Consider the following 24,992-nt stretch of genomic DNA (forward strand, 5'->3'; position numbering starts at 1 on the left):
TCAGTTAAATGCCCCCCTTGAACTCTCCCCCCCTCCATTTGATAATGTAACTTTTGTTTTCCGTAAAACATCAAAAAGGAAGGAAAGCAGTAACCTGGAATAGGCTTTCAAAACAGATTTTAGTATACACAGAAAGCTTATTGGAATTCATAAAATCACAAGCTTAAACTGTTTAGTGATCGCTAGTGAAGAATATTACATTATTTTCAATATTATTATTTAGAGGCTCTTCATAGAAAAATGGTGTCATCTGCTGGGCACAATCCACACCAATTTGCTTTGCACACACTCCACTGAAAATGAGCAACGCAAGGGTTTGTGAAGCTCCCATTTCATTTCAGTATCACTTCTTCAGGAGGGATTCCATCCTGCCTTTAGCCTTAGCCTTGTTCCTTCTTTTAACAGATCATGACACTTTCCCCTTCTGAGGACACAAACCACATTGACTCTCTTTCCACACCATGTGAAGCATCTTCAACAGCTCCGCCTCCTTTCAGTTCAAGAACTTCCAGTTTTAATGCTTCTTTGCCTGAAATGAATAATCTCCAGGTGTCTGAAGGCTCAAAGGTGAATGAATTTTATCCAAGCAATTTTATTAAATAGAGGGGGAGTGGTGGTTCGGGATATGGTGTTTGTCTGTTAAAATATCCAATTTTATTGCTTTACATCAGATTGTACACTTTGATTCGGCATGTCCAGCTATAATTAGTGTCGATTAAAATGTACGAGTTTCTCAGCCTTCAGAATTGCCAGCATCACCCTTCCACCAACTTTAATACAGCAGTACCAAAAAAATAAAAATAAAAAATAGTCCTGTGGGTGGAAGCATGAATTCCATTCTCCCCCCTCCCTGCAAAAAATGTGGGCGCTGTATTGTGCAGCTGCCTGCCTTGGGCTCCATTCTTGCCTGTTTGGTCTACTTTCAGAATGCTGATTACAGTAATGCACTGAGTTTGGTAAATAAAAGAATGTAAATGCTGAAACGAAGCATGCCGGGGACACAGTTATCAAAGGTTGGTAAAAGTTTAATAGAAATACCATGTATTTGTTACTGTAGCTTACTTTTTTTTTTGGAAATGCTTCTATTTGAGAAATATTGACAGAGCTGGTAAGTCAAACTAGAGGCAGGCCGCATTAAATAAGTGCTTTGTATGGGACATTTTGACCACTGCGCCTGTGAAGTGTCAACACTATTGCTTTATGCTGCAGGCATGTTATGATGCCGTAGGGTTAGAGGGGGGAAAAGCAGGAACAAAAAATGGGTGGTGCTATGGGAGAAAGCGTTCGTTGCTGCACATGAAGTGTAACCTAGCCCTAATGGCAGTAGAAATCGTCTCAGAGAAGTAGGTAGTTAGGTTTTGCCACATTCTGCTAAGTTTGATTTTCACTGTATGCAAAAAGCATTTCACTCTTACATTTTGTGTTGCATTGGGGTTGTTCAGGCAGGATCCAAGGGTCATGTGGTGAGTTCCATATGTATAGTGGAGTTTCTGGAATCTGAAACTCAAAGGAAACTCTGCGTGTCCTGCAGTACATCTCAGTGGGCTGTGGTTGGGGAGCAGAACCCAATGAACCTCTGCGGAAACTGGTCACATCCATGCCATGGGTTTGAAGCACATGGTCATCGTCTCCTGAGAATCCTGGGAACTATACCCACCCCCTACACAGAGCTGCAGTTCAGAGCACTGTTAACAAACTACAGTTCCCATGATTCTTTGCGGGAAGCCATGTGCTTTAAATGGGACCTGCATCTAGGAAGTGCTGGACTCTGTAGTGGTCTCTAGTACAAAGGGGGGAGTGCAGGGAACCCACAGTCCTCACACTCCATCAATATACTCACCCAAGGAACCAGGAAACCACATGACCTCCACCCTGGCTCAGGTCCCTATCCTGTTGTCTCTCACACGCACTCACATCCCCATGAGCAAAGGCAGCAATGGACCAGGCTAGAAGTCCAGATCTGGTGGCAAAGCACCTGACTTACCTTAGTCTCCCTTCCTGTAGTTTTACTCAAGACTTGGGGAAACATGTGCCCTGGTTTGGGACCCAACTGATAACTATACAACCCTTGCTAGGGCCAGGCTTAGGGTTCTCCTTAGAGAGCCGATTCCTGGGTCCAGTAATGATGCTGATAACAATCAGGAAGTGGCCATAAATTGTTAAATGGTCCTGCTGACCCAAAACTTCCTGTAGATTCAATGAACATCTAAAATTCAGATATCTATCTTAGATTTTCACTTTATTCCTAGGGGGTTACCATGCCACCAGATGCAAATATAGGCTACTGTTCTTGGGAATGTAAACAAGAGTGTGTGTCCTACTGAACGTCTAGCCAACTGCTATGCAGATTGACCCTATACCACACCAACAGGGATCAAGAATTCTGTATGTAGTCTTAGAGACCACAGAAAGAACCACCCATAATAAACATATATTGGTCTCTAAATTAGAGTATTCTTAGCTTAATCTTCTGATCCATTTATTTACTTCCCTGGGGTGGGTAAGATATTTTTACCTGGGATCTGTTCTCAAACTCTTCCTAAATACCATATGAGGAGGAAATATAATCTGAACAGGGTCTCTGGGGTAGCAAAGAACCAAGTAACAAGACCCTCATCTTGTGCACAAGGTGTATAAAACAAACAAATGGAACTTCTCTTAAGCTCTCAGTGGAAAGGGATGAGAGATATTTTATTGGGTGTACCTGCTGTAATACATTTGGTATTTCCTGTACTTTTTGTTTTGGTAGGTTCTGATAATGGCAGTTCTTTATTGTTTATGGTGTGTTTTACTGCAGATAGCTTGTTTAAAATTTTATTATAGTTTTTAAATTATTGTTACCCGTTCTTGGATCATGAAAGTGATGAAGGGCAGGATAACAATAAATGGTAACCAATTCACTCCCCCCAGACTGAAGGTGCCCAAGAAGAGGAAGATACCTCTGTACAGGAAGATGATCTCTCCGGCTCTACAAATGAACTCCCTGCAGCTTTTGAATACAGCGACAGCTTTAGCCTAGATATGACAGAGACTGAAGAAAAAGGTGACCGGTTGATGGATCAATATGCACTTACCAGGTATGTATGTATTTTTTATTTTAACTTTTTATATCCTGCTTTTTTTAAAAAAAATGAAGTGGTTAAATAAAAATAATAAGAATAAATTCCATAAAACACAGTGAGGCAATTCAAATGACTAAAATCAATTTCTTAACAATAAAACCGAGAGCAGCAAGATAAAGCAATTCTGATTAAATATACGGAGTCAGTGCTTTAACCTATAAGGGTATGCCTACTATGTGACATTGAACAGGAAATTCTGAGCACTGAATACATGCAGTTACATGGCAGTCTTGAATTTGAGTATAGGGTCAAATCAGGTCATCAGATCCTTTACACTCTGTCCTCATTAAGAGGGCGTAGGCATGGGCACAAAACGGCATGTAGCCTCACTTAACTGTTCTTTTTACTTACTTATTTTTAAGTTTCTTATTTGGAAATATAACAACAGTAGTGTAGCTTCGCTATCGGCTCTTAACCTAGAATTTGTGGCTTTCTTTCAGTTTTGGAGAAGGCGACAGGAATGTCTCGCCTCCTCCGTCTCCCTTCTTTTCTGCTATCCTGGCTGCATTTCAACCAGCTGCATGTGATGATGCAGAAGAAGCTTGGCGTAGCCATATGAACCAGCTCATGTGTGACTCAGATGGCTCCTGTGCAGTATATACATTTCATGTGTTCTCCTCCCTGTTTAAGGTAAACAAAAAGTGTTCTGGAATCCCACATGACTGACATTTTGTTGAAACCCACAATATGTTCCTTAGACTTTGCAGGTGTTGATAAATCTAGACCCTGATTATTTTCCACAGCCCATCAACATTTATTGGGGGGCAGGAGGTTTTAATTTTCCAGATCTTGCTGTGTGCCATCAAGCAAAAGTATAATGAGAGTTATTTATTATTGCAGTGGGTTTGATGATAGGTAGACATTGGTCCAAAGAGGCACACTTGGTAAGGTCAAAGAGGGAAGGTGGCCCATTATGCTGGGTTGCAGGTACTTTGTTTTGGATTAAGGAGGGTTAAAATCGCCCTCCCTGGTTTATCTCTTCCCTTCTTAACCCTCAATATGTGCCCTTCTTTGTTTCCTGAGCTACCAAGGTACTTGTCCCAAGGAATCTATGCCTGGATGTTTCTGGTGTAGGGTTGTAGATATAAGTGCAACTTTGCCATTGCAACCCACAGATTCCAGTGTAGGTTTTTTTAAATTGCTTTGTTAAGTAGGAGAGGCATTAGAAAGGTTTAGTGATAAGGCAATCACTTTTTCCTTTTAGTTCTTCTGCTGTGTGATGTAAGCTGCTTTCTGGGTGGTACTGGCACGTCATGATGTTCCTGCTTTAATACCCATGTTCCCACAACAGTTTTCAAGATAAGAGTGAGGATATGTTATCAAATGTTTCCAGTTTCTCAGACGCTCTAAATAAAACCATAGTATGTTTTGGTTCCTACATGGCTTGAGCAGTCCTGAAAAGTAACTCTGTAGTTTACAGCAGAAAACTGTTTAGAAACCATTTAGAAAGCTATTTACAGAAATCTCTCTATCAGCTAGGGAAGCAGGAAGAGAGTCTTGGTGTGCAATAGTTTCCAGATGCAGTTCAGTATGTTGGAACACTCTCAAGCGGCCCAGGCACCCTTGCCAAGCAGTTCTGGCCAGAGGGGAAAACAAACACAAAGAAGCCTCTCTCATGATTTCCCCTCCTGTAAACTTGGCATCAGAACACTCATTACATTGTTTGATAGACCACTTGACATTGAGTATTAACAAAACAATGCCCAGAATGGGCAGAGAAGTCTCATGTTGGTTGTTACTAGTGACAAAACAGAATGAGCTGTACACAGGTTCGGTCTAACAAGAAGGAAGTGAAGGGGGATTACAAAGCAAGAAAGCAGGACAGAGAGCTACAGATTGTGTGTGTGTGTGTGTGTGTGTGTGTGTGTGTGTTTTCCCCTTTGCAGTATACATAAAGAATGACTGCAGTAGTTGCATATACCAAATTAAAATGTGCATTAAGTTCTGTCATTAAGTTCAGTAGCAAATGTGTTATGCATACTTTTGCTTTATAGAATATTCAGAAAAGATTCTGCTTTCTGACTTGCGATGCTGCCAGCTACCTTGGTGACAATTTGCGAGGAATAGGCTCGAAGTTTGTGAGCTCATCACAGATGCTGACATCATGCTCAGAATGCCCTACCCTTTTTGTAGATGCTGAAACAGTGAGTATTTTTTGCATGACTAACCACATTGAAGTGCCATTCATAAAACTATCAGAGTGGTGAAGACTCGGAAGCTGATTGTATCTTTTCTTGATAGACATATCTGGAAACAAGTATTGAGACGAGACATTAGGTACTTGTTACATTCTAAAGAACTACTGCAGCTCTTCTTCATCACGCTGGGTGGTTATAGATTAGGAGAGTCTGTAAATAGACACTGCTCATAACTGAGTTATGAGTGCAGAATTCTTTCATTAAACAAAATTAAACCAAAGCAGGTTTCTATACCTCATAATTTTGAAGACAGGCTTGAAAGCATTTGGGCAACATTTGGTAAAATGTCGAAAGCTGGTGTTTGGTAGCTATTTATGCCTCCCCACGATCATCAGAAGCACAATTATTTAAAATAAGCAAATACATTAAAATATATTTAATTTGAATAATTTGTACACAAAATTATGCTTTACTTGCCTCCGTTGTTGGTTTATCCAAGGAAATATGCCTTTTTATGATAGCATAATATGATCTCTAATGCATAATACAGTAGCTTCAACAATCATCTCCCACAAGTTCAGTCATAAAGTAGTACAACCCAGGCCTTGCAAATGTCTAACAACTATCCAGGGACTGTCATGTGGGATTTCCCCCATTGATTTTGGTATATAGCAAAACAGTTATACTGATCTCACTGAATGAAGTAATGTTGACTATAGGATCTTTATTTTAATGTTTCTAGCTTCTCTCTTGTGGACTTCTTGAGAAATTAAAGTTCAGTGTCTTAGAACTACAAGAATATTTGGACACATATAACAACAGGAAAGAGGCAACACTTTCGGTAAGCATCATTTTTGGGTGTAATGGCTTTATCTATTTCTGTATTCCTTAATGCAAAAAGTTACTACTTCATTTCAAATCTGCAGGAGGCTCATTCAGTGACTTTACCTTTAGAGAAAAATACTGGATTATTTACAGTACTACATCTCTATATCTTCTTTTTCTGTTTTTAGACTATATATCTGATTGGACAAAACTCAAAATAAATCTGGCCTGATATCCTAAACACATTTACTAGGGAACAGGTGCTGTTGAACTTTCATCTGAGTAAATGTGCTTGAATCTGAATAGCTCATTATATGCATTTTAATCTGTTTTCATTCAAGACTTCAGTATTGGCCTTACCTGTGAAGAGGATACAGTATCTGTGTGCATGTAAATCTGCCGCCATTGTGGTCACTGGAACAGCACCTGGTGGTAGGGCTGGACGATGGAGATGAGTTCACACCAGAAAAATGCAGGCTTCAAGCCAACAGACAACAGAGAAAGGAGGAACTATTTTTAACTTTAATGAAGAAAGAAGACAGAGGACTGTGAATAGGGCTAACAAGCACACAAAAAGTCAGATGCAGACAAGGGGAAACAAGTCTGTAAGAAGGAGAAAGCTTTTGAGAATCAATCACATCTGTGAAGGTCAAATCAAAACTGAGGGCTCATGGGAGAACCCCAAACCTGAACTTGTTGTCTGAGCAGCAATTTTTCCCTTCAACCACCAGGTGGAGCGCCAATCCATAATGATAGCAGATTACATGCACCCAAGATATTTCTCGAAATGTGACAAGTATTCCAGGAAATGTTTCTTTTATTCATTATAAAAGGTGTAGCACTGTATCTAAATGAACCCTAAAGTACAACCAAAACTATTTTCATATTCACTGGCCATCGGGTTATTACTTATTACATTTATATCCCACCTTTAAGGGACGCGAGTGGCGCTATGGTCTAAACCACAGAGCCTAGGGCTTGCTGATCAGAAGGTCGGTGGTTCAAATCCCTGTGACAGGGTGAGCTCCCATTGCTCGGTCCCTGCTCCTGCCAACCTAGCAGTTTGAAAGTATGTCAAAGTGCAAGTAGATAAATAGGTACCACTCCGGTGGGAAGGTAAACGGCGTTTCCGTGCGCTGCTCTGGTTCGCCAGAAGCGGCTTAGTCATGCTGGCCACGTGACCTGGAATCTGTCTGCGGACAAACGCCGGCTCCCTCGGCCTGTAAAGCGAGATGAGCACCGCAACCCCAGAGTCATCTGTGACTGGACTTAACGGTCAGGGGTCCCTTTACCTTATCCCACCTTTATCTTCCAAGGACCTCAAGGTTCTCCTCCTCCCTGTTTCATCCTCACAACAACCCTGTGAGGTAGGTTCGGCTAAGAGATGGTAACTGGCCCAAGGTCACCCAAGTGAGCTTCGTGGCTGAGTGGGGATTTGAACCCTGATCTCCCAGGTCCTAGTCCAGCACTCAAACCATTGCACCACACTGGCTTCAAATAACTTTATACGTCTGTTTTCTTTCCAAATTACAGTGGCTGGCAAACTGCAAGGCAACATTTGCTGGGGGCTCAAGAGATGGTGTTATCACCTGTCAGCCAGGAGACTCGGAGGAGAAGGTAATCAAGGATTTGATCTGTTATGTTGTTTCTGCAGTAAGTTACAATTCCATATTACATCTTGACCACGGTAAAAGCTTTTGTACCTTCTATATTTGTTTCAGACCATAGGCACAATCTAATATATTGCAGGCATAGAACATAATATAAGTAGGTACTATATATATTCCCATCCTACTCCAACAGAGCATTCTTGAGATGTTTGTGCTGCATAGGTCTTGTGAAGCTCTGGATAAAGGTACTACTCCCTTACTTCTTCATGCTCATACCCCCCAACCATAATCCAAAGGTTCTTATCTTTCATGGGGAAAATCAACACCATCATCCCTAGTTCATTTCCAGTTTCACCACCAAGTTTCCAGGGAAGCGCAAAAAAAAAAAAAAAAAAGAGAGAGCATGTGGAGGATTGCCTAACAACTCTCTAAAATTTTCTTTTACTAATTCTGGATGGCCAGGAATTAATATGGAAGCAAGTTGGCACATATGTACTAACCAGCTAGCCATGTGCTTTCCCCCTAATACTCCTTCTATCTTAATAGCTGTTGTGCTAGCCTGCAACTTTAAGGAAATATCCAAATATGAAGGGATGGTAGCAGGAGTTAGGCCTCACATCTGGGACCCATCACCCCCCCTATGCACAGTTTCTAATCCTAATGCTCCTAGGGTCCTTAACATCCGCTCTCTTCCGCAGCATGTCATCTGAACCCAATATCATGGTGAAGTATCCTTAACTATGATCCGCAGCCAAGAACAAAGCACAACTCCATGTTCAGATGACATGCTTAGCTTAAGCCTTAGCTTGGCTGCCATGCCTTATGCTGAGCTAAAATGAATGTAAAATGCTCTGTGGGAACCAACACATTCACATGGTACCAGTAATCCTTAGTCTAGTGTACTGTGCCATGCAAGCCAGGCCAGGTTTTCATTTCTGGGGGCAAGGCCAGGTGATGGGGTCCTGTCTCTCTGGGAGCCTCTTCTCCTTAAGCTCTCGGTATGTGGAGAAACGCTTTTCACTTGCCCAGCTAAAGTTTTTTTTTTTTTTACTGTATCACATATGCTATTATTAAACTGATACTCAAAGTAAACCCTGGTGTTCATGTAGCAGTTCTGGACAGTTTGTGTGAATCTAGTACAGGCTAGTGTAGTGGCTGGCAAGATGTTTCCAGTCAAGTGATTTATTTTTAATTGACCTTTGTAAAGTGAAGCTATTATTTTAGGCTACTAGAGAACACTTTGTATCATTCAAATTTTTCTATTCAGCCCAAGGAAAGCAATTCATTTCTGTACATCTTTGTACAGTGATTTGCCATCCATGCTTAGTCAAACGTTTTCCAGATCACCATGGCTTATTTTAAGACAGGAAGGAAACTGGAGCACCTGAAGACACCAGGTTGCCTTTCTTTCTTTTTTAATGGCATTTACCGTGCGTGGGGCAAAGCCAAACAGCTCTCCCCCCCAAAAAAATAGCCTGAGGCTGCATCCCACAGCAGTGCCTTTGAAAGGATAGAAGCAGGCAGAAATATAAACAACTATAACACCATGTGTGGCCAACAATAATTAAGAAAAGTGACAGGGTCTGGATACCTCCTGGTATGCCCCGTGGAGGACCTTAAGGTCCATAAATAACAATAATTTGGAGGTCCCAAGCCTCAAGGAGGTTAGATTGGTTTCAACTAGGGCCCAGGGCCTTTTCAGCACTGGCCCCAATGTGGTGGAATGCTCTGTCACAAGAGACTAGGGCCCTGCGGGATTTGACATCTTTCCGCAGGGCCTGCAAGACGGAGCTGTTTCACCTGGCCTTCAGACTCACTCTGACCCCTTATATGGGATTTTGTATATAAATTTCCCCTTGGCTTTTTTGCTGGCCCATGTAGGACCAGCATGGATAGCTGGCTCGGGGGAATATCTGATGTTTCCTCCCTTTATAGTCTTGATTTATGGGCTGCTACTACTAAAATGAGGCTGTATTTTAAGCCGTATTTTAATTAACTGTTTGGTGGTGGTTGTTGTTGTTGTTGTTGTTGTGTTTTTCTATTACGTTTTATTGTAATTTGGTGTTAGCCGCCCTGAACCCGGCCCTGGCAGCTGTAAATAAATATTTTATTTTATTTTATTTTATTTTATTTTATTTTATTTTATTTATTTTATTTTTATTTTTATTTTTATTTTTATTTTTATTTTTATTTTTATTTTTATTTTTATTTTTATTTTTATTTTTATTTCCTCATGAACTTTTATGTCTATCTGAAATATGACCATTGTCTCCCCGCTTCCCACTCCATAATGATTTGGGTTGGTTGTTGGTTTTGGCAATGTACCTCATAACTTCTTAATTTTACTGTTCTTGGTTTTTTTGCACTTCTAAAAAATCTTTTTCATTTTACTCATTTGTCTTGCTTTCTTGTGTCACCTGTTGTTCTTTCTTTGTACACTGGTTCTGCTCCCCTTTGGGTTTGGTGATATGCAGGGACAGGGGAAAGTTAGTATGAGCAGTTTTGAGGTCATTGTCCCAAACCTTAGGACTTTGATTCTGTACTGTGCTTCCAAACTCTTATTCGGCAATATTGATAGCTAGGTTCACTTTTGAATAAGTGAAAATTATTGAGGTGACTATGTTGATTCTACAAAGGAGGATAATAATGAATTAAAACTGATATTTCTGTATTACAACAATGCTTAGGGGGAAATCAGTTGATTACAGCATGATCTTGATTTAGCTAAATGCTAAGTCTTCTTTAAATGCTTTGAGGACTTTTATTTATAAAACACGGGTGGCGCTGTGGGTTAAACCACAGAGCCTAGGACTTGCTGATCAGAAGGTCGGCGGTTCGAATCCCCGTGACGGGCTGAGCTCCCGTTGCTCGGTCCCTGCTCCTGCCAACCTAGCAGTTCGAAAGCACGTCAAAATGCAAGTAGATAAATAGGTACTGCTCCGGTGGGAAGGTAAATGGCATTTCTGTGTGCTGCTCTAGTTCGCCAAAAGTGGCTTAGTCATGCTGGCCACATGACCTGGAAACTGTACGCCAGCTCCCTCGGCCAATAAAGCGAGATGAGCGCTGCAACCCCAGAGTCGGTCATGACTGTACCTAATGGTCAGTCCTTTACCTGTTTACAAATAGCAGCAGCTCCAATCCAAAGTTCCTCCCATTTCATGAACCTGTGGGTACTTACCTGCCAAACAGATGGTTGGTTTAGCTGCCTCGATCATCAGATACTGTGTGTGCGGGACCTGGATTCATACACCTCCGTACAAGATATTGGTTCCGTTTAAGGTGATCTTGCAAGCATTTGTTTGATAGTGCACCAACACATTTTCACCCACATGGAGCAATCTTTGGCAGTAATGGAAACAAATCCAAGAAGGAAATTCATGTGTGGAAGCTTCCTTACACAGGTCACTCTTGCTAGACGAGAGTGTACATGGCTTCCTATCAGCATTTATACAAACCTATCTGTCTAAAAACATTTTATACCATCCTTCATTAAAAATTCCAGGGTGGCTTACAATATATAAATACCAGCACAATAACAACAGCTCATTGTAGTTCAATGAATAAAGAAGGTGCTAAATTATTTTCATGCCATATTTTTCCAGTATATGTTCTTTAAAATAAAATTATATAAACTACAATCTTGTATCCAGTTTTGTGAGAGTAAGCCCCATTGAGCTCAATGGAACATACTCCTGAGTAGGCATGTATAGAATTGCACTGTTAGTGATCTATTACTTTGTCCTGGAATGGCTTAATGCTTTTACATGCTTTGCCATTGAACATGGCTGGTTGAAACAAATCAGTATTCCTGTGGAGACATTCAACCCACCCCATATTCCTGGCTTAAAACTGAACATTTCCCTACTTTTTCCTATGCCAAATGGCAATAGGTTTATATTCTTATGGTAATCTGAGGGGGGAAATAAATTCAGTAGTTAATGGTTGTATTATTCAGATAGTATCCCAGCTTATGAAAAATGTTGAGATGTATGCCCAAAATGCAAACAGCTGCCAGTGCAATTCTACAGTTGTTAATAGCTTGTCTCATCTCTTTGTTTGACTTCATATTTTCTAGCATGGTGCTGGACTGTATCAACTGCATGGCATTTGACACTATGAACCCCCATGTGCAACTGCTAGCGCAACCAACTTCCTGTGCAAATAACCTCACACGCTTTTATAATCAGCCGCCACAAAATAATTAAAACCTCAGTTATTTTGTGTTCATGCCCATTTCAATGGAACTCTGCATATTAAAAGTGTGCATTCTTACTCCATTGAGGCAGCTTGTAACTCTAAATCCTGGTCAGCAACGAGATTGGCTACAGAGCCAGTCTATCGCTGAACTATAATGGATGCCTCGGGTGCAAAGAATTCTATAGGTGAATTTTAAGAGTACTGAACTGTTTCATTTCTAAGGTGTAATAACCTATTTTTAGAGTAATCCAGACTGGCTTTCAGAAAAAGTTATGCTCAAACTTAGATAATTACAGTGACTGCATTAGAACTGTGATTATTCAGAATTTTGTTTAAACAGCTGTTGCCGTGCATGTTGTGCAGTTGATACATTCTGAATCACTTAGCAAGTAAAGAGAAGTGCTAATACTGCTGGCAGACTAGGAAAGAAGCCTGTGCTTTTCCAGTTGCATGCATTACACTGACACTATACTTTCTTTCCTTTCCTTTTTCCTGTGCCATGCTTGCTGTGTAGCAAATGGAATCTCTTGCAGTAAGTTAAAAGTTTTCATATTCTTTGTCCATTAAAATATGGACTAATGCACTCTCCTATTTCCCTGTTTTAACTCTTAGCACGTTTCCCCCTTTTTCTTTTTGTTCTTATTAATTCCATTTATTATTACAAGAAATGTTTGTACTATGTTTTATCTCAGCTTCCTGGGCAGTTCGAATATAGTTTACCGTATTTATAAATTCTCGCCTTGTCACATGCAATTTGAAATTGTTATATAAATTATATTTGGACAATAATCAAAGCCCTCACTTGCTTAATGTGTGAAGGAAGAGAACAGAAGTAATGGCTCTACTAAAACAAGTAATTTCTGTACTGCCTTTCTCTAAAATGAGAGTTTTTCATTCTAGGCTAAACTGAGAATTTCATTATGTAATACAGAATAAAGGAATCTAATCCATTTTAGAGTATGATACCCCTGGAATATGATAAATCCATCCTCCCCACATGTACAACTGAGGGAATCTCATCTTTTCTCATCTCAGGGATTCCTCAATTTAGTGGAGCCAATTTCTCTCCTCCTTCCTTGTCCCTCATCAGCCCTTAGCTGCAAGCTCATACACTGCAGTGAACCAGCAATTACCTGGTGTTAAAGGACTATACATGACTCCTATATGAAGCTCCAACTCGCCTTTTCCTTCCTAAGGCCAGATGCACATGCACCAGTTACAAATTCAGTACATGGATATGCCATCCAAATATGAGGATTTCTGCTGCTTTCAAGTGACCACACAGAATGGATTGTGTCCACCTCCCCTTTCTCTCTGCATAACAAGGCATTGTCATGGCACAGAACTATTGTGGTTCAACACTATAGTCATAAGCACCCATTCATGGAAGTCGTATATTTTTAAGGTTTTCAATTTAGCCAGCCATTGTGTGTCTAAACTAAGTTACAAATGCAGTTTGAAAGAAATTGCAATTTCACTTTTGAAGAAGTGGGAAACTCCTGCATCAACCCAATAAAGCACATTTATTTTTATTTCCTTGACTAATACAACAAACTTTAATGAGCCAAGTCCATAACATTTCTTTTACAAAAAAATGTAGATTGTATAAATGCAGGCAGGCATTCTAATTAAGCAACTACAAGCTAAGACCTCAAAAGCGCAGTGTTTATATAATGGTATTTAAACAAAAGTTGTGTTTGGATGTTACAGTAGACAATTATTGATTGCGATGGCAGCAGGCCACAGTGAGCTTCAGGTTTCTACACTCCCCTCCAGCATGGCCATGAGAAGATAAAAACCTCTTACTTTCAGTTTTGATTAACCTGTTTAGCATTACATCTGCATTGTAAACTTTAAAACCATAGAAGCTAGTTTTATAATGCATGGTTTAAAGTTGGCTTGTTTCAAATGAATCATACTTAAGATAACTGCAGTTTATCATCTTCAAGTGTAACAGTAAGTTATAGTTAGCTAATTAAAAAAACAAAACAAAACCCAGAACCAAAAGCCATGCCAGAGGTAGACCAAGGACCAAGGACATGAACTGAAGCTTCACTGTTTGCTCCCATAACAAGAAACCATGGTTTATTGTACAATTGAATACAGTTATTGTGATCATTTGGAACAAGCACTTGTGTCACCATCAGATTAAAACGGTGATGCACATTATAATGAGGTAAAAAATGCCACTGAAGTGCACTTTGGCGATGTAGAGATGGCACATGCTTCCCATATTCTCCATATATTCCCTATTTACAGCAGTATATGGTCTTATTTCAGCATTGTTTTCTAATCCCTGATTCGCAGTTTATTGCTTATGGAAAAATAATGTCCAACCTGTTGCTTCTTAATAACTTACCCCTTTTACAATTTTATTTCTTTAGCAATTGGAACTGTGCCAGAGATTATATAAGCTGCACTTCCAGTTGTTGTTGCTTTTTCAGTCTTACTGTAAACTCATCGGACAAGTGCACGAAGTTAGTACAATGCCAGAGGTATGTTGCTACAATCAAGCCTTTTGCTGAAATAATTGCTATGCATTCCTGTGTGGTGTTTATTTCATACAGCAATCTAATGTATCTTAAATGAGGGCTGCTTGTTCAAGATCATGAATGATAACTATAGAGAGGTTTAGCGCATTCTATTAGTTTAGAGAAAATGTGGATGGATTTCAAACTGGGTACTTATTTTCTTACATTTATAAGCTGCTCTTCTTGTGTGGAGTTCAAATACATGGTTCTCCCCAACTCCCTTTTATCCTCAAAACTCTGGGTAGGTAGGTTGGCGTGAGAGATAGTGGATATCTGAAGATCACCACTGAGCTTCACTACTCAGATATAAAGTACAGTAATGTTTTTATACATTTGCTCTTCTAGCAGTATTTCAGTATACATTCACAAATGGAGTTCCTTATGCATCTTGCACATGTGTATTTAAATTTTATTCAAACACCCAGTTGCAAGAAATGAAGCTATCACTTTGTCCTTGAATGGTGCAGATTTTATATTTTTGATGCCCAATAGAGAAAACTTGTACAGTGGTACCTCAGGCTAAGTACATAATTTGTTCCAGAGGTCTATTCTTAACCTGAAACTGTTCTTAACCTGAAGCACCACTTTAGCTAATGGGGCCTCCTGCTGCTGCCGCACCGCTGGAGCACGATTTCTGTTCTCATCCCGAAGCAAAGTTCTTAACCCGAGGTACTATTTCTGGGTTAGCAGAGTCTGTAACCTGAAGCATATGTAACCTGAAGCGTATGTAACCCGAGGTACCACTGTCCATTGATGAATGTAATTCTCTTTTCCTTAACAGCTACTGAATATGTCACGAGAGCTGAGTGAGTTAAAGAAGAACCTTAAGGAAGCTAGTGCTGCCATTGCAATGGAACCGCTGATTGTAGAATGTGGTACCTCTGAACCCATGTTCACCTCTACAGAAGTAGCCATTCAGTCCATGCTGGAGTGTCTGAAAAACAATGAGCTTGGAAAAGCTCTACACCAAATAAGGGAATGCAGGTAACTTAATCAAGTGGCTGATCATGACGTCATATTTTTCCTTTCTTCCTGTGTAACTTTACACACACATCTTCATTTGCGCTAACAAGTGTATTCAGATTCAGTCCGAAGGTATTTGTAATCATTTTAAGGCACAATTTACTAAGCACTTTTATTGTGCAAGCCTCATTTAAATGAAAATGTTGTGAAGCAATGCATCATACATTATTTCTGTGTGTCTTTTATGGGAGAAGTTCCTTATACTTTGTTTCCTCCCCCCCCCTTTTTTTTTTTTTAAACCATTGCACAAAGCAGTGATTGTCAAGCTGTGATGGGAAGTGCATGCAGCTCCCAGGAATGGTTTCTTCCACATGCATAGTTTGGGCCAGAGATGTACCAACTCCTTATAGTTGATCATTTAGTCAAACCTTTACCCAGGCCAGAACTTTTTATTATTGTAAAATGTTGTTTTAGTTCATCAAATCCCCATAGTAATGTGTTACAGAAACACCTTGCTACCTCCTCTGTTTCCCATCTAGGGGTGCTTCTGTAGTTTGGCATGGTAGAGAAGCATGGGCATCCACCTTCATTCCTGAAGGAAATACTTATACCGATTTTCCCCCCTACTAATAGTGAATCCCATGTGCCTATATTGTTTATTACCTCATGCAGTTCCCTGCAAGACTTATTTTTCAGTGGCATGGAATGTGTATACGAGTTGCCCAAAATATGCAAATATAGCTGCAGAGGAATTGGGAAGGGATTTAACTTGTACAAAAGAGGGAATCTATTTCTTGAATAGCAAAGAGATCCTTAAATTAACTCTGGCTTTTTTATACTCATTTCCCTGCAGGAGTTTATGGCCCAATGACATTTTTGGAAGCAGTTCTGATGATGAGGTCCAGACCCTACTGAATATTTACTTCCGGCACCAAACACTGGGGCAGTCTGGCACTTACGCTCTAGTGGGCTCCAATCAAAGCCTGACAGAAATCTGTACTAAACTGATGGAGCTGAACATAGAGATCCGGGACATGATCCGCAGGGCTCAAAGCTACCGAGTCATCAATACTTTTCTTCCAGACTCCAGTGTTTCCGGCACAAGTCTCTGACAAAAGTCTTGTGCCCCCCTTTTCATTCAAGCTGGGATTGCTTCCATGCTGGGGTGAGGTGGTTCAATGCCTTCTCAGCCTTAGAAAGACTTGGTCAAGTTGTAGTCAGTCTTGTTACCTTTACAACATTTTCCAAAAGGAGCTGGGCAGTGTTTTCAACGTGTAGCAATACTGCAAGGACAAAGGTAGCATAGTATCCTTTGTTTTGAGCTGCACAAACAAAATGTATTTCACTGGACAACCGCAGTTCACTACTGAAGAAGTGACTTCCATACATACCAAAGACTACTACACTGAACAAGACTTCCTTTCTAGAAATTTATTTTTAGGTTGGCAAAAGTGCAATCTTTCCTTCACTTGAGGATGGTTTTGTTTTTTAATCTTGTACATTTTTTTTCCTTTTGACCAAGTTTAAAAAATGGGCAGAATGAAGCTAGCAACAGGACACTGCGAGACTGTCTTTTTGAAAGCTGAGAGCCTGTGTGTATGAAAGAGGTTGTAAAGGACTACAGTTTTAAATGTACACTGTAACTTAAATATGATTACTGTATCTTTTGGGGGAAAACCAAGCTGCTATGAAGTACATTTCCTGATGTTGCTAGGCTACTGTCTTGGAAGGTACTAGATCCTGTTGTAAAAGGTCTGTTATTAAGGCCAAAGTACCTATGAATGGACAAGGAAGATTTTTTTAAAAAAGATTTTGGCTGCTTTTTACTAGAGGGTTGCTTTTATGAATATATTTATATTACATAAGGATGGTTGGTCTGGTATACCTTGCTATTTTGTAGGAAAACATCACATTGCTGATTTTAATTATTTTGACCTGCCCCGCATGGATATTTTAATTTAACATACATTGTTTTAACAGTTAAAAAATGCAAAGTGAATTTTGAGTTGTACTTAAGAATATTTTTTTGGTAATATGTAAGTTTTTCTTGCACTTAACTGCTGTAATGTGTTAAATGGGTGCATGCAAATCTTTTTGCACATTTAAGACACTTTTATTGCAGCATAGTCTCACTTATTCACTCTGTAAATACACTTAAAGGTTTTTGTGAAGTACCTTTTGGTTGATATTTTGATCAGAATAGGATCACCTAACTAAAATATCAAGGTCATAATATATATATACATATGCATATATACAAACATGCCTGTGTGTGTACTGATTAATATGGAATGAGTGTATGATACGGTACAAAGGCTATTGCTTTCAGTTGGTTTTGAACTAAGATGCAGTCATCACAACACTCAAATAGCTGCTTTCTAAATACCCATAAAGGAAACAAATGTAACCTCTCATTTGACCAGAAGCAGCTTTGAAAAATAGGCTGTTTATTCTGAAGTTGGCTTCAAATGCATAGCCCTAGCTGGATGAAAAATGGTGTATGTTTCTCCACTCTTAAGGGGGTTAGCCCTTCAAACAAAATTAAAGTAAGGTACTCACATTTAAATTGTAAAGGGAAAGTGGAGGTTGCAAGAATAAGTTCATACACTATTTTATGCAAACTTACAGAAGTAGTACACTTAATCATTATGACTAAGCAGATATGCTGGAAGTGTACCATTTGGGGTGAAAATGTAATTCTTGCTCCTCAAGAAGCTCTGGAAAATAAGTGCCCACACTGTCCTAGTTTTAACTCTACCTGGAAAGTGATCCAGCTATAGTTCTGAGTGCATGAGAAAGTAAAGCAGGGTTTTACACATTTCCCCATTAAGTGCTTGCAACTTAGATTTTATATGCACTATGTTGCTGCTCCAATACTGTTGAAATGAAGAGTAGTTTTATGCTTAGCAACCGACAGCATACCTCCATAATCCTTAAGTATGGAGAATATTTCTGCCTTTTGCTGGATTTCACTGGTTCTTAGTGGTATCCTGTCCTGCCATCTGTGGCAAGCCTGTTCTCAACTTTGTGCCTGCCTGTTGCAGTCCTCTTAAATAGCAAGGAAGACGTGCTCTCTTACATGGCATGACTTGAATGCTGTCTCTACAAAGACACCCTTGCCACCATTCTGTTTGGAAGAATGCTCTGTAAATAAGAAAATGCTTGTGAATGTCAGAAAACCAAGCTATTTGAGACACTAGAACTAAAGCTGGTTACCTTCTCAAACTGGCCTAATTTCCCCTACTGATAGGTATCCTGTCTTACACCTTGCTCACTGTCCTATACCAAATTTATACAGAGAATATGTGTGTGTATATATATCTCAGATCACCCCATTGTACAGCTATCTATACTAATGTCAAACTATGTTGCTTCTAATAGTGCCACTACAGACCAATCTATATTTCCTTTTTAACAATTGCTACCAGTGCTATTTACTTATTCTTGGCACTCTGAGCACACTGGATGAAAGACAACTGCATTTATTATCATATTAGTTTACAAAGTTGGTTTCTTTGTAAAACGAAACAAGGCAGGGGAAATTCATCTTCATAAGTTACTTCAGGAAAGAAACTCAACTGTTTGCATATAACATACAAGGACAGAGACTCTCCAAGTCATGATCAATGTATGACTTTTAAATCTAACACTTATGCTGAGGTATCTGTTCAGTTAGAGAAAAAAGAAAAGAAAAAAAGCAGGCCATCTGCCTAGATCAGAATTACTCTGTTTATTCCATTTAATAAATATTTTCCACTGCAGAGATTGTACCAGAGGACAATATATGGAATAGTTTATAGTCTTCAGTGGTTAAGAATATTTTTATTAGTTTTAGAAAGGTATGCAAAGAGGCAGCTCACCTTGTTATTAGTAATTTGTCATTACAGTACAGTATTCATAAGTGTAAATGAAACAGCATCAAATGGGATAACCTGGCCCCTTGTAGAAATTTTAGGTTTGCTACATAGAAATTCCTCAAATTCCCATCCTTCAATATAGCTCTCATGTACTATAGCTAGTCTTCCATATCAGCGACCATTACAATTGAAGTGGAATTCAAATTCATTACAAGTTACCCCAATAAACTACAAATATTTCCTAGTCTTACAAAAATCTTTACTCCAGTATCCAATGCCGGGTCAGAAACCTAAGGTCATAGCCATGTTATGAAACAAGTAACAAAGTGCATGGTGCCATGTGCAAGAACAGCACAAATTAGATAATGTATTTGAAGCTGTAAGTATTGTCACAAGAGAGTCTTTTGCCTTTGCAGCGGCCACACAGCTCTTGACGGTGAGGCCTCTTGAGGTCAATGTGCCTTTTCTTCTGGGGGCAGGAGCAACGAGTCTTTGCACAGATCTTTGGATAACATATTTAAATTAGTGAACAGATCAAACGCCTCCTCCCAAAGTTGGTTTTTCTGCTACTGATGTATTTTACAGTATACTAGTTCCATAATTCTATTGTTATTTTTCTAATTCAGCACTGTGTCCACTGTGCCACCGTGGCTCAGGGCTCCTGCCATAGTTGCATGTTCTACTTCAGCAGTTCTCAACCTGTGGGTCCCCAGATGTTGTTGGACTACAACTCCCATCATCCCTGAGCTCTGGCCTTGCTAGCTAGGGGTGATGGGAGTTGTAGTACAACATCTGGGGACCCACAGGTTAAGAAAGGCTGTTCTACTTGTTTTGAAAGCAGCTCAAAAGTGGCCTGTTCCTATGAATGAGAAACCTGCAGCTCCAGGGCCTAATTTCAAGGTGGGTGGGGTGAGATAAGTTCACCACCCCACATTAAAAAATGTGTGGAAGGCCATTGTCTTTAGTGTAGAGGGTAGCTGTGACCAATGCAAACATGTAGCTCCCAGAGGATTACTTCCCAAGAGAACTTTGCCTGTTGACAGAAAAGTTTGCCTTCTCCTGCTATACAGTTTTCTATTTGCCTAATAAAGGGCCATAGGTTTTATGCTGGGCAAAATATTCCTGCATTGCAGGGGGTTGGGCTAGATGATCCACGTGGTCCTCTCCAACTCGTATGACTGACACCAAGCCTCCTAGAAATTACCCCCACAGCTAGTCTTGGTGCTAACAGTAAAGGAAGCTAAACGTGACTTCTCCATATATATTTTTTCTATTCCCTGAACACTGCCATTTAAGGTAGGCAAGTATTTCTAACTGTTTAACACATCTTAGGAAACGTGTTACTTACACGGCACTGAATTGCTTCCACTTTATAAGGATTAAAGCTCTTCTGACATTTGCGACAAAGCTGTTTAAAGTAAACCTATGCAAAGGAAGGTGATTGCCATTAGAAGAAAGCCTTCTCAGATCAAACGTCTAGATTTGTCAATTCTTTAAAAAGTTACACATCCAGAGCAAAAATAGGTTTACATGCAGTTAGGTTTCATTGATTCACAACACTATATTAAAATTTCAGGATTATCTTGCATCTTTGACGGGCTTTGTCAGGACAGGGGGGTGGCATTCTATTTAAGCCAATATAAAGTTTTCTTCCAAACACAGCTGCTTCAGGGAGATTCACAGGTAGGGAGGACAGGATTAACTCCCTCCCTGATTGCAGCCCCCCAAATTCTCCTCCGGCCATTGCAATTAGGCTTCGAAAAAAGTATGGGCTCCAATGTAAGGCTTCTTTCAGGCCTAATTTCAACAGGACGGACAGAAGTCTGAGGTCATTAGGAAGACCTTTGCAGCTGCATGTTAACCCACAGGTTTACTAAAACATCTCCCACTCAGGCATCATAAGTGAGCTAACGGGAACAGCTTCCATTCAGTGTCTCCAAATATTCCACTGAAAAGGTTCCAGTACTAGCATTTTGTCAGGTATTAATGAACAAGAAACCTGATTAGCAGAGACTGGTAATAGTTCAAGAGAGTTGTGGGTAGTATGACAATAGCATCAGTATTTCCTTGCTATCTTCTGGTCAAGAAGATGAAAGTGTTGTGGTATCATAAATAAAATCTAGCATGAGCATTCTGCTAGTCTACAAAAGCTTATGCTACAATAAATCAGTCAACTGCAGCAGGAACAAGCTTTTGGCACCTTAAAGACAAACACAGCTATTTCTGGAAAATGTTCAAAAACCCTTTGCAGGTTTGTGAAGCACTTCAATTCATAAACAATTCTCCACTTTCTGTTAAGGTACAGCAACCCTTTTGTTTGTACCCAAAAGCAAACCCTCTAGAAGCAAATTTTGCCTTTTCATCTAAATACCTTATTGGTTCCAGAAATGCACCATACGTAAGCACTTTCCCATCTGGTCTTGCAGTCGTTGCAATGGAAATAGCCATACTTCTGTTCTAGGAACTGTAATAGAAAATAGCTGATTAGCAGCATAATAAATTAATGTGTACCACATTTAGAAATCTTTATAGTATTAAGCCAACTCTTACTATTTGCAGGCTTATTGTTTAAGGCAGGCAATGGAAAATGCAAGATATGTTATTGTTAATGCTTACTCTACATCTAGTCAAATTGAAGCAGTTTTAAGACAAAATGTATCCAACAGCAGTCTTTGTCAATAAACTACAGGAATTTTATGGATTGTGGCCAACATGAATGTAGCTTTGAAAACTAGCAGTGGGAGCGCACGAGATACAAAGTAATACTGTAAACTTACCTTTTTGTGTCATTTAGCTCATACTTCATGGACATATGCAAGAAGGGTATTACAAAGATTTCTGTAAGAGTAATTTTTATTCAAACACCAAAAAACGTAATCTTCATGCAGGCACAACACTAAAGATACCCACTTCACTTTGTCACCTTATACCACCCCCACAATGCTGACTGGTTAGTCTAGCAGAAATCTTATGGCATAGCCCAAAAAGTATAGTCGTAAGTCCACTGCACACAGGTTGCAATCTTATGTACATTTACTCAGAAGCCAGGTCTTTTTGAGTGTAGCGGTCTTCCACTGCAAAAATTAAAAAATCATGCAGGATGTGGCTGTGAAAACCTAATTTCTCACAGCCTTAAATGTTCCTCACATGAATGCAAAATCATTCCTTTTCCATATTGGGTTACATGCCAAATTAACTTCAAAGATTACAGTAAATAAGAGTTGCCACTAGGTTCTCAACCACCATCATTCCTCTTTTGCTTACTACAACAGCTATAAAACCATGTGGCCCTCCAGATGTTGACTACAACTCCCATTAATCTTTGCCATGATGGGAGCTTCAGGCCCAGCATCCCAAGGGCCACAGGTCCCTCACACACACGGGAGTCACACTCACTTAACAAGACAGTGACTTTTCACAGACCATACCTAAATGTACTTAACAGTTTCTCCACGTTAAGTGGCGCTTGCTTCCCTATAGGCATGCTTAGAAGTTGGAAGGAACTACTATAAACAAGTTTGGCGTTCTCAACTCAATTTAAACTTGCCCAGGCTTGTATTGAAGTGTTGGCACCCCTCACCAAAAACGCTTAAGCCTCTAAAAAATTAAGTGCATGGCAGATTAGCAATCCAAAGGGTCCAGACTCAGCCCCTAATATCTGCAGTTAAGGAGATAACAGTCCTGAATAGACGCAGTGTTTCCAAGCTTGGTTCTCCAGCTGTTCTCGGACTACAATTCCCATCATCCCTGACCACTGGCCTTGCTAGCTAGGGAAGATGGGAGTTGTAGTTTTAAAACAGCTGGAGACCCAAGGTTGGGAAACACTAGTGTATACTTAGCAACTTCACAAGCCAGGAAAGGTTTCCCAGAACTCTTAACATTCAGTGAGTCTTGGTCCTGCTTTCAGCTAAGGAAGCTAAAAAGGAAATGGGGGAGCTCCCTATTTTGGTTATTAAACCCACTTGTTTACTGAAACCCGTTAGAACTGCCCGTTGTCCATCTGCTAAACCCGAAATATAACCCCGAGGTGGATCTCACAGTGGACGGGGAGGAACAGTAGCTGGAGAGGGGCCTGACTTGTCTTAAAACGTCTCCAGTAGGAGGCGGCGCCTCACTCCCTCAGTGAGAATTTCAGGAGTCGGATAAAGCGGCCTTCGCGCCTTTTTTCGCGCCTCCACAGCGCCCCTAGCGAATGAACTGAGGAGACCAAGAGGCCCACTCACCTGGAAAGCAGCTCTCTTGCCCTCAGTGGCGGTTGAGGCCGCGGCGGCGTCAGCGGCGCCTTTCTGGGCCGTGTCGCCCTCCCCGTCCCGCAGCTGCTGGGCGGACTCCTCTCCTTCACCGCTGCCTGGAAGCTTCCCCTTCGCCTCAGCCTGAGCGCCCTTCTCCGGCTCCAGGGGTTCCTTCCCCTCGGGCCCTTCGGCTTGCTGCTGGGATGGCGGCCCTCCTTCTCGCCCCGTGGGCGGCGGCTCCTCTTCGGTGCAAGGGGAGAGTGGGCGGCCCTGCTGCGGCGGAGGCTCCCGCCCGGGGAGGTTCTGGAGCTGGCGGGACCCGAGCGAGCACTGCACGGCGGCGTCCACCCGCGGGTTGACCTGGGTGCCCACCTCCTTGGTGCTGGCTTTGCGGAGCCTCGGGGCGAGGCCGGGGCTGACTTGAGAGAGCAGCGCCTTCAGCTGGGCCCGCTTGTAGCTGTCTAAATAATCCGGCGAGGCCGGCGGCGGCGGCGGCAGAGGCGGCAGCGGGGCCGAGGAAGGGGCAGACAGGGGGCCCCGGTAAGGGCTCGGGATGCTGCTCCTGCTGCTCTTGCTCTGCTTCCAGCCAGGCTGCTTTTGCTTAGATGGCGGCCTGGGGGCCACGTTGTGGCTGTGGCTGAAGGCGTTCCCATAACTTTGGTAGATGCTATAGGACGGGTAGACAAAGCGCTCCATAGCCCAGAGGGACAGGTAACTTGGCTCGCCTTCTCCCCGTGGCTTTTATTCCCTCGAGGGGAAGGGCGTCTTAATTGGTGCTCGTTAATGCTGGCCAGCGGTAATAATCGCCCCTCCATTGATTATTACCAACTGCAAACTCTTGACCTCCTTCCCATGGCTAGGGGAGGATGTTGGCAGGACTTAGGCCAAAGTAGTGAATATCCAAAGCAAACTCCTAAGCTTGCAAAGGTTAAACACAAACATACCAGCGTCCCTGTGCAAACTAAACCCCATTCCTGCTGGATCGAGCCCATTAAAAAGTCGGCCAGACTGATTAACTAGGTCTCAGACTGTGGTATATCCATTGAAACCAATGGGTGCTCCCTTGTTGAGAATTAAAGGCACTTGCCTAAATATCAGTTTTACACTAAAGCAATCCATTTGGCTTCAGCTGCTTGATACAAGTTTACGCCTGCTCTGCAAAACTGCTACCTTGAGTAGGAAGCAGTTAGCTAGTTTAGAATAGGCTCTTGCATATGGATGGCAAGGCCACAACTCCCCCCCCCCCCACATTGGGCCCATCAGCCTCACACAGATAACACTGGGCAACAATTTTTTACTTTTTGAATGTTGTCTAGATTTCTACAACTGATTTAGGGTATTTTTGCACTGCTGAATCAGGAAATGGCATCCGTTTCTCTCCATCAGGTCAGGTTTACTGTAAACTGAATGGTGGGCATTGATAAAGGTAAGTACACGTAAATTGCATGTCGCTTCACCATTTTTCAAACTTCAGGGCTTGAACCTCCGTTTCTTGGAACTCCTGGAATGTTCAGTGG

At 41.0% G+C, this 24,992-nt stretch overlaps 2 protein-coding genes and 1 long non-coding RNA gene across 9 annotated transcripts in view; 2 read left to right on the plus strand and 1 right to left on the minus strand.

Annotated features, from left to right (window-relative positions):
• Window positions 1-17,647, plus strand: part of FRY (FRY microtubule binding protein) — a 189,171-nt gene extending 171,524 nt beyond the window's left edge. For 5 of the 7 annotated variants that reach the window (XM_081859986.1, XM_081859980.1, XM_081859981.1 and 2 more), the window contains 10 exons: window positions 406-567; window positions 2,911-3,077; window positions 3,563-3,752; window positions 5,117-5,266; window positions 6,003-6,101; window positions 7,619-7,702; window positions 12,407-12,424; window positions 14,277-14,387; window positions 15,205-15,407; window positions 16,240-17,647. In XM_081859986.1, the coding sequence (XP_081716112.1) occupies window positions 406-567; window positions 2,911-3,077; window positions 3,563-3,752; window positions 5,117-5,266; window positions 6,003-6,101; window positions 7,619-7,702; window positions 12,407-12,424; window positions 14,277-14,387; window positions 15,205-15,407; window positions 16,240-16,498 (1,443 nt within the window). In that variant the 3' untranslated portion in view covers window positions 16,499-17,647. The remainder of the gene's footprint in view (window positions 1-405; window positions 568-2,910; window positions 3,078-3,562; window positions 3,753-5,116; window positions 5,267-6,002; window positions 6,102-7,618; window positions 7,703-12,406; window positions 12,425-14,276; window positions 14,388-15,204; window positions 15,408-16,239) is intronic. The other 2 variants (XM_081859982.1, XM_081859985.1) reach the window with 1 other exon arrangement.
• Window positions 9,945-11,613, plus strand: LOC309341410. The gene is made up of 2 exons (XR_014156312.1): window positions 9,945-10,473; window positions 10,825-11,613. It is a non-coding gene; the product is annotated as an uncharacterized lncRNA (long non-coding RNA).
• Window positions 17,648-19,193: 1,546 nt separating the features above from the next.
• Window positions 19,194-24,692, minus strand: ZAR1L (zygote arrest 1 like). The gene is made up of 4 exons (XM_081860663.1): window positions 23,467-24,692; window positions 21,615-21,707; window positions 20,592-20,666; window positions 19,194-19,745 (listed from the first exon to the last, which is right to left on the minus strand). Exons 1-4 carry the CDS (start codon window positions 24,169-24,171, stop codon window positions 19,602-19,604), a joined length of 1,017 nt encoding a protein of 338 aa, XP_081716789.1. The 5' UTR covers window positions 24,172-24,692; the 3' UTR covers window positions 19,194-19,601.
• Between the last annotated feature and the right edge of the window lie 300 nt (window positions 24,693-24,992).

Source organism: Podarcis erhardii, assembly GCF_964252035.2.
Source record: "Podarcis erhardii genome assembly, chromosome: 4".
Taxonomy (NCBI): Eukaryota; Metazoa; Chordata; class Lepidosauria; order Squamata; family Lacertidae; genus Podarcis; species Podarcis erhardii.